At 35.6% G+C, this 13,443-nt stretch overlaps 1 protein-coding gene across 1 annotated transcript in view; it reads left to right on the top strand.

The window, feature by feature from the left end:
• FBN2 (fibrillin 2) overlaps positions 1 to 13,443 on the top strand; it is a 226,120-nt gene that overhangs the window by 58,674 nt on the left and 154,003 nt on the right. The window contains exon 6 of the mRNA XM_059059762.2: positions 5,273 to 5,470. Within this exon, the coding sequence (XP_058915745.1) occupies positions 5,273 to 5,470 (198 nt within the window). The remainder of the gene's footprint in view (positions 1 to 5,272; positions 5,471 to 13,443) is intronic.

The raw sequence follows: 13,443 nt of genomic DNA, 5'->3' as shown, positions 1-13,443 counted from the left end.
TAATTGCTATGTCAAAAACTCCATTACTCAAAGGAGGCTGTCATATGGCCAGGATCATTAGACTTAGATTATACACATTCCATAGTTCTTCATTGTACTCATTCATGTCTGCAGCTCCCACACAAGACGATCACTTGATTGCATGTTGCATTTCTTTGGTTCCTGAGAAAGGAAAGAATGGAAATGCCTTCTTGCTTAAATTCAAAGACTGTGCAGCTTGATGGGAAATCTCTCCTATTATCATACGCCTTCTGGGATCAGGCAATTATTTGTATACTAAAGTGGGGATGAATGGAATTTTGGATATCTTTATGGCATTATTTGACTGCACAACTCCAGGGGATGTCATTCACATTACAGTAGTTGTGGGTAGCTTTCCTAAATTATGCAGTGTATATCTGTGCAGCTGTGAACCTTAACTGCATTCTGTGGACAGTTAAATAAATACTACTACAGTCACTTGGACAGCTGATGTATTGCTATCACTGTGACTAATTTCCCGCCTCCTGTGGGGCTTCTCGGGGACACCTAGTCTATTGATCTTACTGCTTTCTCCCACTTCTTAATCTTTAAGTCCATTCCTTTTTTCACTTCCCAGCTCATCCAGCTTAGATTCCATAGTCTATAATTTCAAAATGTGTCTAACAACACCTTACACCCCCTTGCCATTCTGAATTTTTTTCTTCTCTGACAGTCAAAACCCTAATCCTAGATGAACCCTTATCTCTGAGTGAGCTTCTCAGCTGCCTAGAGGTATTGGAAAAAGTCACAAAACAGATAGATGGGTCCCATTATAAGTTCATCTTATTCTTCCACCATAGAGAGGTGCTGTTGTCACCTAGGAATCTGCTGGATTCTCAGGTCAGCTCCCTCTCTTGGTATCTGCAGTGTCCATCTCAGTTAGCCTCCAGGATCTGACACCCCAGCCAACCTCTGCCAAAGACCTACCGTCCCACTTCCTGTTTTACAAAGAAAAGAGAAGATATCTGAGAGGACATTGCTCATTTTCCTCTACTATATAAACATGCCTACATCTCTGTGCAGCCTGCCATTCCCCCCTTGGGTTACAAGAACAGTGCTTTTTTCTTCTCCTGTCTAAGGATAACTCCACACAAATTCTGGTTTCACTCTCAGCCTGACTCCTTACGGGTCTTATACTAGAAATTATTATTCTCTATGGTAATCAGAAACCCTCCCTTTCAACTAGGTCATTCCCATTGACTTTTAGTAATCCTCATCTCTTCCACAAAACAAAAAGAATAAATAAGCAAAAAAATAAATAAATAAAAAATTTCTCCCTCAGTCCCAAATCCCCAGCAGACCTGTTTTTGTCTTTACCTTCTGGAAACCTCTGCAAAGGTTGTCTGCTTGTCCATATGACAATAATGCTCATCTTTGTTTAGCTATCACTGTTTAGCATCTCTAGTTATATTAAGAGGACTTGTGAAATATAGCAAAATTCCCACCTATATTCAATTGTATTTATTTAAAGTAAAATGGTAACATAGGCTATAATAATAAAGATAGAAACTAGAAAATATTACCAGGAATATGGAGGAATTGGAACTCTCACTCATTAGTGGTAGGCATATAAAACCATAAAGTCATTTTGGAAAACAGTTTGACAGTTTCTTTAAAAGTTAAACATGTGCTCACTATATGGCCCAGCAAAAGGCCACTGGTTGGTTATCAGATGTGGTATATCCATATAGTGGAATATTGTTCAGCAGTAAAAAGGATTGAAGTACTGACCCATGCCATAGCATGGATGATCCTCAAGAACATTATGCTAACCAAAAGAACCCAGACAAAAAAAGTCACATATCATATGATTCCATTTCTATGAAATTGTCCAGAAAAGGAAGATTTATAGTGACTGAAAGATTAGTGGTTGATGGGGGCTGGGAATAAGCACAAGGAATCTTTTTGGGGGGATGCAAATGTCCTAAAGTTGGATTGTGGTGATGGTTGCACAATTCAATAAAATTTATGAAAAATCATTGAATTGTACATTTAAGACAGAAAAATACATGATGTATAAGTTATGCCTTAACGAATTTAAGTTTTTGATGAGTTTGCTAATTGCACCAATTGCTTAATGTGAATAAAAGTGAAATTATATAAAGCCAATTAATATGCTGTATTGCAGTTAGATATTTGAAAATCAAAATAGTAATATTTGTGTTTCACGGGATAATTTTTCACAAAATTTTCTTGGTCATATGGTAATGAGGAAAATATCTGTTTCCAACCCATGGGTTCCAACATACCAAGTGTTAAGCAGTTCACTCCTTTTATCCTTTGTTAAGGCACTGCAAGTATGTCCTTACCTATGAATGGTTAGCATGGTATACAATAATATTTTTCCCAAAGTGAAAACTTGATGAGTGTATGGCCAATCATAACATACTCTTTGACCATAATTAAAATGCTAGTAACGTCTGGGGCAGAATGCTTTTTAATCTGATCAGGAAATTTAAATCTCTTTTCAGTATCTAATATTTGTTCACATTTTACATGTGAGTAATTCTGGAATAAGTAGGTTACATTGTAAGTTTAAATTTTAAGGTAATCACTTGCCAACCAGAAAGCAAAGTGTAACCATGTAAGAAAATAGATTCTGAAGCACAGTCTTACCGAAGGGAAATATAGGCAGAAGAAATAAGGAATGGTAAACTCTGTTCCCGGGAAGGGGAGTCTGCGGTTGGCTTAATTAGGGCCTTTAACATGAAAAGTCGTTTGCAGGGACAAACAGCTATCCTTGTCCAGATAGTCCTCTTCTCCAAGAAGATCAGACTAAGAGGACATAATTTAAAGAAGGTGCTGTAGTTAGAAGGAAGGCATTTCCTGACAAACTGGTTTACTTAAGAATGAGATTATGAGAGGCTATGCAGGCTTCTCTCTGGAAATCCTAAAAGGGTACAGAATGTGAACGTAGGTATATATGCATGAATCTATCAAAAAAAAAACAGAAAAAGAGACTTGGTGAAAAGTAGGCTTTTCCCTACTTGTTCAGAACGTGATACAATTTATCATAAGTCTAATATTTATTTAAAATGGCAAAATAACGTGTTGCCTGAAGGACAATAGAGTAGGTTTAAAAAATTTATGACCTAGCAGTTTGTGGTATGGGAAGCATGCTTTTTTACAAGGTTGACATATCTACATGTATAATACAAAGATTGTCTTCTTCAAAAACGTGATTTGCAGCCAGCACATCTGTTGTTCTTATGTAATGGATTAAAATGAGCTATTTTTGTTGAAGTTCAGCTACAGAGTAACAGAATGTTAAACCAGCTTGCTAAAAAAGTTACCTATTTTAGATTTTTTCCCTTTATATTGAACTTTTAAAACGTTCTTCTATCTGACAAAGCCCCATTCTTCATTAAAAAACAGAAATTTTTTTTTTTTTTTTTTTTTTTTTTTTTGGTATGCGGGCCTCTCACTGCTGTGGCCTCTCCCGTTGCGGAGCACAGGCTCCGGACGCGCAGGCCTAGCGGCCATGGCTCACGGGCCCAGTCGCTCCGCGGCATGTGGGATCTTCCCGGACCAGGGCACGAACCCGTGTCCCCTGCATCGGCAGGCGGATTCTCAACCACTGCGCCACCAGGGAAGCCCAAAAAACAGAAATTTTTTTGTGGCTCTAAGGTGTATTTTTGTCATACCATAGCATTTAGATGATATCTAAGTTGTTCTTGTTTAGCATTTTGAATGTTAAATTATATCCAAGTTTGATATTTCCCAGTAACAGTTTTTCATTAAAATCTTACCAACATTATTGACTGTTCTTCCATTGAATGTAACATGGTTTTGTTCTTACAAAAATCTGAAATAAACTTGTTCTGGCTTTCCCCTTCAAATGGAATTATGTCATTCGCATTAAAGCTTATCAGGAAATCCTGACTATCTTCTTACATTCCCAAGAGTTAATAAACTGTATGCGTACAAATCTCTGTAAACGGGGGGAAAAACTTTTTCACATATTTCTGTTGTAATGTTATAACAAATGTTAATCATTTAAATCGTCAGTCTTCAGGAAACTGACCTTTCGCTGATTTTCTGTGTCTTTCAAAACACAAGCAACAAATTAAAAATCCATTAATAATTCACTTCTGCTTAAAATAATATACATATACTGATCATCTTAAAGAGTCATTTAAGTAAATTATAGCAGGAAGAGAGATGTAATAGAAATGCCCAGCTTTCAAGTTGCTTGTAGTCTGGATCAGTCCTTCTTAAACTTTAAGGTGTGTATGGATCTCCTAAATATCTTGTTAAATGCATATTCTAAGTCAGTGTGTCTGGTATGAGGCCTGAGTCTGCATTTCTAACCAGCTCCTGAGTGATGCATATGTTGCTGGTCCATGAACCACTTTGTGACCCAAGGGTCATGATAGCTGTCCTTAATATTCATAGAAGAGTCTGCATGTAGATCATAAGTGACACACATTTGCTAACGTTTTTATCGTCATCATAACCAAGCTGGACAATTGTACAATCATATTCTAGAGAATAGAGATCATATAATATTAACTTGGAAAGAATCCATGACCATGGGCCTTATTAGTACTGTCTTCCAAGCTGAGCTACACATAGAACTAAACAGACTGACAAGGAAACAGAAATCAGTTGTTAGAACTAAATGATTATAGACAATCTGGACTGCCCAAATATAGATGTGATATAGAAGGGTATATCTTCATAGGTTCTGTTTTGATTTTCTGAAATTTTGACCACCTAGTCAAAGAAGAAATTTTTCTAGGTAAAGAGGAGTCATTAAAGCAGGTGCCATCAGGGCACAGGTGGCACACACCAGTGAGTGGAGAGGGCTGGGTGGCTGTGGCGGTGGTGTCATAGAGGGGACACACTTCACTCCACCACTGCCATGCAACATGTCAGGCCTAGCATGGCCAGAACTTCCAACTTTTTAAGAAAAGCCAGAAATATAAATTTCATGTGAAATTTCCCCATTTAAAAATGTTGGCTACTCATTTAAATTCTTTTAAAACATTAGGCGGCCAAGGAAACACATCTGTGTCCCAGACACAGCCCCTTGAGCCATCTATTTACAGTGTCTAGGGTAGAATACATTGAATTCTTGTAATGCACTTCTCAATATTGAAAAATTATGAATTTTCAAAATCAAACACATTGGCCTTTTGTCACGTGATGTTTTGATCAGAAGAGTCTCTGTTTTATGTGTTTGGCTGTACTGGTGTAAGATTAGCGTGTGATCATAAAACTTGTCTTTCTGTCTTCTTTCACATTCCAGATTACAGGACAGGCCCGTGTTTCACTCAGGTCAACAACCAGATGTGCCAAGGGCAGCTGACAGGCATTGTCTGCACAAAGACTCTGTGCTGTGCCACCATTGGACGGGCCTGGGGCCACCCCTGTGAGATGTGTCCTGCCCAGCCTCAGCCCTGCCGGCGGGGCTTCATCCCCAACATCCGCACTGGAGCTTGCCAAGGTGAGTTAGCCTTCAGCCTGTGTGCAGAGAGTCACCCACGTGTCTGGGCTCCTTCCGGTGCGCTGGGATAATCTGGCACTGTGGATGGGAACCTTTAACCCAATACTGTTTCCGAGAGGAGCCTCATCAGCAAACCTGACTAGAGATGGCTTACCTTCTAGCCACCTAATAAATAATTAGTTTTCAATTGACAAAAAAGGAGAAGAGATATATGAAAAGTATGAAAAACTGGGGAAAATTTTTAAAATACAATTAAAAATATTCAGTACAGTCAGAGGATAAGCCATTCCATGTCTTCATCCAGATGGTGCTACACACTCTCTGCTACAGCCCCTCAAACTATGCTTATGTCAATACCCAGGTGACACATTTTTTCTGTCTTTCCAATCTCATTCAAGATATGAGAACCTGAACGCAGGTGACAGGGAGAAGTGAGCCATCCGGTATTGTTATTAATAGTGTCTTCAGAGACAAAGTATTAACTCCATCCATGACTGTAGTTATTTCTGAGCTTATAACCAGTTGGTTACAATCTTGTCTCCAGGCAATCTTCCTAACTACATATCAGGGCTAGATTGGGGCCCTGGGGATGCTACAACCATCAACTTTAAACCAAATAGCCGGAAATCGTTAAATACTTACTGGATAATTACTTTTCAGCCACCATGATTCTTAGCCTTTTTTGGCAACTTCTCTGACATCATATGGATTAAAAACGGTTTTAGAGCTTGGAACAGAGTGCCGTAATGAGCTTTCAAATGGTAGTAGGATCACAGGAAACTGGAAAGTACTTTTGTATTATTCACAGAAATGATGTTACTCATACTTAAGACATGAGAGTTAGGTTTATTTGTTCTAATTAAATCATGTACAAAGTTAGATGTGAAATCTTTCAAATTGATATTAGTGATATTACCTAACCAGTGTCAGAGGTTGAGTGGTTACCTATCCAGCCCATGTAAATGGTATATTGCAGAAAATCAGGCCAGTGCCCTAAAACCCAAATGAGAATTGTAGTGTGGGGAGCCTGTATATAATAACCTCAATCCATTGAATAATAAAATCTGAGTGCTCTGTGTAATTTGGTAAGTGTATCTCCAATAGTGGCCTCCAAAGATTTGTGTTAGTTTTGCAGTTTTATAAAAGGTAGTTTAAAAAATTATCTGTATCTAAACTCTTTTCAAATCAAAACTACAGGGATACCCAAGAGATGACCATATAACCCAGCAGATTCAAAACTTTATGTTTACTTGCATGTAAAAGCCTTGTCAGCTGTGGACTTAGAATGGTTTTGTGAGTATTTTGTCTCTTGGATTAATACCAACCACAACAAATATGAAGTTTGGGTTAAATGTCATTTTTAATCTGTTGTTTACTATGATTGATAACATTCTTGGGCTTCCCTGGTGGCGCAGTGGTTGAGAATCCGCCTGACAATGCAGGGGACACAGGTTCGTGCCCCGGTCTGGGAGGATCCCACATGCCGCGGAGCGGCTGGGCTCGTGAGCCATGACCGCTGATCCCGCGCGTCCAGAGCCTGTGCTCCACAGTGGGAGAGGCCACAACAGTGAGAGGCCCACGTACCACAAAAAAAAATAAAAATAAAAATAAAATAACATTCTAAATCATTGATATGACTATCGGTATGATTCTATAGAGTTCCTGATAAAGCAAGTTTTTTCTATAAAAGATACACTATACTATATAGTATATAGTATTTACCATACTACATATAATTCCTAGATTTGATATAGATTACTGTATAATTTATGTAATTTAATGAATTACTATTAAAGATAAAACACTGTATAAATCCACTAGATTAATACTGACTAGATTTACCAGAGTAATAATTTTTGTTTATTCTCTAGCACTTATCACCTTCTAACGCACTTGCTTATGGTCTTTATTGCTTTTAATGTCCCCCAGATAGAATGTAAGCTTTGTTTGGGCAGAAATCTGTTTTATTCACTAATGTCTCTGAGGCATTGTAACATGCAGTAGATACTAAGTAAATATCTTTTGAATTAATAAATGGAATTGGTATTAAAATATTTCCAAAAACCACTGTTTCGTAGAAATAGTCCAGGTTGAGAAAAGCCCTCAACTTCAACCAAAACATCGCAAATTATTGACTCTCCTCATCTTCTATATTTGTACTTAGGCTTCTTTACATTGATATTTTGTCAGAGAGGCCTAGTTCTTCTGAACACAATTATGAAAAGTGTGTGATCTGATCTCAAACTTCCTGAATGTCCTTCAGGATTGAGTAATGTCTGAAGGCTTATTTGTTTGAGTTTGTTTATGTAGTAGAGAGAAGTTTTGGGCTCCATTTGCCCAAGAGTATAATGGATTAATACAGCTACAGGAGCAAAATGAAATTTGCCACATTGTTAAAAGATCTGGAAAAGTTGAAAAAGTTCTGCTTTATTTCAAAATCATGGCATCGTCAGAAAGTTCTCAATTAAACACTAATCCTCAGTTCAGGCTATTTTAAGACTCCATCTTACTGTGATTTCATTCTTTCCTTTAAATTCCTAGACTGTTTCCCAAATACTCTGCCAAATTAACTTGGAAGATAATAGGACATTAAAAAAATAAGATAATAAAACATGATACATACGTCATACTTTTTTTTTTATAATAGTGATCTCTTTTATAGGGTAACTGAAAATTTTTGTGGAGTTAAAAATAAATTTCAGCTGTGTAGATGATAGCCAGTTTAATATTGGTTTTAAAACATGGTTTATATTAGCCAAGGGAGGACATTTCTGAAGTTCTAAACATAAAATTATCCTGTAGCTGATGCAATTAGTGAATTACTTTATCTATGGCTTAGGAGGGAATGAAATAAGGTCTTGTAGTAAACCAAATAAATGTGAAAAATGAGGGCCAACAGAAAATTAAGATGATACTTTAAAAAAACTAAGCTGTGAGGAAACTAGTAAATTCTTTTACTTTTCACTGTTGCTGTCATGAATTTCTTTTCTCAAATGAGCAGTGTCAGAAGAGTATACCTTCCTAGGGTACTATGAGGTCAATCATAATGATTCTTGACTTCTTTCATATATAGAGCATTTCAGTTCTAGCCCTTATGCCTAAGTCTAATCTACATTTAATCTTGTACATTCTTCATTTTATTAAACATTGAAGGACTAAAGTTGGCCCACATAAGCCTTAAAATTTAAGCTAGCATAAAAATGAGTGAATTAAAGGTAATAAAAGTGGCATTAAGCTCTTTTCCAAGAATATCTACAAACTTTAAATAAATATGTCATAAACTGTCACGTGCATGTGTTGTATTATTTTTTTACAAATAGATTCTTCTTTTTAAATCTTTAATATCTTACACATTCACTCTAATTAGAAGGGTATTTTATTTAAGAATAGTACTTGACTTTGGGTCTTTTAGATTTTCAAATAGAGTATATTTAAAATTTTAAAAAATATATTAATATTTGTATAATTATTAATTTATGTTTCTTGATTTTTAGAAATTAGGCTTTTAAACTACTCCAGATGTTTCAAAACTGGAAGTACAGCAGAAGAAATTTGCTTATTTAAATCCATCTTTTGCTTTATTATAGACAATAGTAATAGACTGATGCTAGCTAGGCCTCTGCTCCATTCCAAGCAGTGTGAGAGGCATGGAAATTCTGACATACGTGACAGAGTCAGGACCTCGCTAGGACACAAGACAGGGACTTAAATAAAGAAAGAGCAGTATAGACCGTGAGTCAGTCCCTGCAAAACAAGTATTCGTGCCTGTTCTTGTCAAATGGGATTAGTATTCAGAAATATTTAATCCTTCAATCAGACTGCGCATGAATCATGTAGAGAAGATGAATCTTATCTGAAACCAGGCAGGCATGGCTAGTTCCTCAGGTGTATACTGAGAGGAAGATGCTCTCAGTAGAATGTTATTTGCAGGCCTTCTGTATAGCACAAAATGAAAAGGAGATTTGGTTCATCTGATTAATATAAATTATTAAACACAAATTTATCTTGGCTGTCTGCATTGACCAAGTTAACCAGATCATTGCAAAGTTTAACTGTAGTTCACACTATGTGAACACAAGCCGTTCCTAAACAATCCAAAAAATTTACCTAAAACATAGTTGATTATAGAAACTCGTATTGAAAATAGCAAGATATTGCCCTTCTTCTTACTCAACAAAAACTAACAAGAAAAGGAATAATAGAGAACAATCCCTTCTAAAATAAAACTCTGCAACCCCCAGTTCAGAGCAGTGATGGACACATGGCAGTTGTTGGAAAGTCATGGGGACAGGGAGAATCTTCTATGTGTTTGCTGTGAGCATTAGCATCCTGAAAGGCTGTTGAGTGGTTGTGGACGGTCTCTTGGAGAGGAGGAGTATATCCCCATAAGAGAGGGATTCTACTGCAGGCCCTCGGAGTAACTGAAGGCATATGGAAAGAGAGTCTTTGGTGGCAAGCCATTTCTAATATCCTCTAGTCAGCCTTCCAACCCAGAGATTGCCCCTTTAGGTAAAGGAGGCGGATGGAAAAGAGGATGTGGGAGCCACTAGTGAGCAGCTTGCAGAGTCTGTATCTGAAACGGCAGAAGGTGGGAGCTACACCACTACCTGAAAGTTTAAAATTAATACCCAGGAGGAAAAGAAAGTCGAGAGAGTTTGGTAAGAAGCTGCAGGAGTCCCTATAGAAGTTCTCAAATCAACCTGTTTCTTCTTGGCTTTCTCCACTTTTGCTTCAGCAGGAAATGCCCCATTTAAACGTGAGTACTAAAGAGAAAAGGCTTACATATAAAAGCTGGAAAAAGAGAGAAATAACATAAAGAAAAGGCAGAGGAACATGCTTCATGGAAGAATTACCTAAATAAACACAAAGTTCATATACTCTTTTATCTCAAGGAAGTGAAAAATAATATGGTTCTTTTTAACAGGTGCTCAAAAAAGCATTGTAAGAGTTCAGCAAAGACAATCAGAGATAGTGCATTGGTGGCACTCAAGAAACTGAAGAAGGATTTGAAACTTTACCTAATGAAAGGCAAATGTTACACATATACATACAAACATACATAAAACTGAAAAAATTCAATGACAAAGGTTAACCTTGAGGAAATCACAAATCAAAATGTCTGAGGACAATAAATAATGATTGTAAAGAAGCAGAAAGTGAAGTCAGCAGAAAGGTTGTAAAGAAAGCTGAAGAAAGGAACTGAAAAAAAGCATAAAGATAATATAGAAAAATTTTCTAAGAGAGATAAAAGCTTCAGTTTGCAGATTGGAAGGCACAAAAGTTCAATAAGAAAGAGAAGATAAGGAAAATTTTGTGGGCATAATAAGACAGAATAAGCAAATATCTTTGTTTAAGGGAATATCCTAACTGGTCTCAAACTTCTGTAGAGCAACTCATAGACCAGAAAAAAGTGTGACAGTGTCTACAGACTTCTGTCTTTGATTTACAAGTATGTAAATAAAAGTACTTTAGTTGCACTGTAAAGAATCAACTCTAGGGGGCCAGAGTGGAAGCAAAAAAAACATGTTAGAAGTTTCCTGCAGCAGTACAGGTGATATATCATGGAGGTTAGACCAGAATAGAGGCAGAGGGCCAAGATTTGAGATATATCTGGGAAGTAAGCACTTGTTACTGATGGAATGAAGTGAGACAAGTGAGAGGATGCCGAGTTTATCTCTTAGGTTTCTGCTTTGACATCAGGATAAACAATGATGACATTTGTTGAGATAAGGAAGATTGAGATAGAACCATGCTCTGTTTTTTTTTAGTTCAGAGTCCTACAGATAGTAAGTTACCAATATTTGCTCGTTGTGATGATCATTTATTCAACATTGGAATTTTGTGAATACATGAATAGGTATTCTGGCCAAATCAAACCACATTGAACGGTTGCCAAGACACCCTGTATGTCTTAGGCTCCAGTCAGAGACAGACCTATTCTTCAATTGTTGTACTAAAAGATTGGCACTTGTTTTTGTAGAAGTAGAAGTACTATGTATGAATATCTGTGGAGTGTAGAATAAGAATTTACTTTTAAAAAATGTATCTAATTTGGGGACAGGCCAAGTTAAAAAATCATGCACTATTAATACAGTAATAGGAATCGGTCCTTAGTTCCCACAGATATAAATTAAATGAACCATTTTTATATGCCTATAGCACTGGCACATTTTTTCACATTTTAATGTCAACTAAAAATAATATACAATCTAATACTAATTTATATAATAAAATCAGTTTAATCTCTTAGGGCAAGTTTATTTGAAGAAGTTGGAGAATAAATGAGTTCATAAAGTAGAATTACTATTGCTTTGTTACATTATTTATAACCTTAGTAGACATAGACTGAAGGGATTATATAAGGTTTAAGTTTCAAAAGATTCAATTTTATTCTATAAAATCCTTACATGTGATTTGAAGTTATCCAGCATTTAAACAAATAGTAAGTTTGTGCCTGAATGGAAGGGAGGAAAAGAAACCCATCTGTATAACTTGGACAGTGGAAAACTAATCAGATGTTAGTAGTTCCTTATGCTATCACTTGGAAGATGCAGAAACTCTTGCATAATTTGGAGGTCTGAGGCTTGCTTCTTTTGTTTTTATAGAGAGCACTCATGTGTGCTTCTAGGTTCATGTTGATTATTTCTATAAGATTTCTTTAAAATTTTCTTTTTTATTTTAGTGATTAACTTGATCTACCCAAAAGAAATTAATTCTGTATAGCTGCTCACTCTAGGATATTTCAAAAATAAAAGTTTTATTTATTTTTTTCTAGGAAAGTACTTTTTAGGCAATTACAAAATAAACCCTGTAAAGTCAGATTGCTTTTTCCTTTGAAAAATTACTGAATCTACTAAATATGTAGTCAAAGCTTTTATGAATAGTATTAAGGGATTTATAGGTTTGGCCTCATTTTTTAACTTATACTGAGATATTCTTTCTCTGATTTATCTGCCAGGAAAAGAGTTTTCTAGGTATGTTTTATACCACACTGTAATGAGGGTGGAAATGTAGTACATTTAAAAAATAATACAGTTTGAAATGTAAATTAAACTGTTCAGGATATAAACCTCCTGTCATATAGTTCATTCTAGTTGCTTTTTGTTTGGATCAGCTATCCTCTAATAAGACAATGATATCTACTTTAATTTCAGGATAAAAATACTTTGGACTATTGTAATTAATTTTATAGACAGATAATTAAAATGAGGAAGAAATAATAAGGATGCTAAGCTCTTTTGTAGACTTAAATTCCCTAATTTACACACTAAGATACACCAAACTTGTGGGCTTACCAAAAAAATAATAGGATAAATATATACTGACATAGAAATATATCCACAAAATATTTTAATGGAAAATAAACAAGATGCAGAACAATACATACAGTGTGATATTATTCTTGTGAAATAAATGGACCACCACTCTGAATGTGTGTATGAATAAGTCTAAAAGAAGACTACTAACTTATGTCAATGACTATCTCTTTAATTTTCTATTTGTCTGCATCTTTAATGTTTATTACAATGAGTATATGTTATTATGTAATTAAAGATGTAATATTAATCTGTTATGTTGGCCTGTCAATTTGACTATGTAATATAAATTTGCATAAGCTTATATATTATATTTCCTTTTATATACAGTGTTCATCATAACAATATACTGAATTACCTTTTACACAAAGAAATTAAGGCAAATTTACATAGATATAAAATGAAAGATTCAGAAACTCTAAATAAAAGAATTTTTCCCAATCTCCTATAATATATTAGCTCTAGTTTTTTTGTACAGGCCCTTTATTAGGTTGAGGACATTCCCTTGTATTTCTGGTTTACCAAGATTTTTAAAACAATGAGTGTTGAACTTTGTCATTGCTTTTTTCACATCTGTGATATACTCATATGTTTTCTTTTCCTTAATCTGTTAATATGATGAATTGATTTATACTTGAATTTTGATACAACCTAGTT

The sequence above is a fragment of the Kogia breviceps genome, chromosome 4, assembly GCF_026419965.1.
Source record: "Kogia breviceps isolate mKogBre1 chromosome 4, mKogBre1 haplotype 1, whole genome shotgun sequence".
Taxonomy (NCBI): domain Eukaryota; kingdom Metazoa; phylum Chordata; class Mammalia; order Artiodactyla; family Physeteridae; genus Kogia; species Kogia breviceps.
The sequence above is the reverse complement of the archived record's forward strand: the minus strand, read 5'-3'. Positions and strand labels throughout refer to the sequence as shown.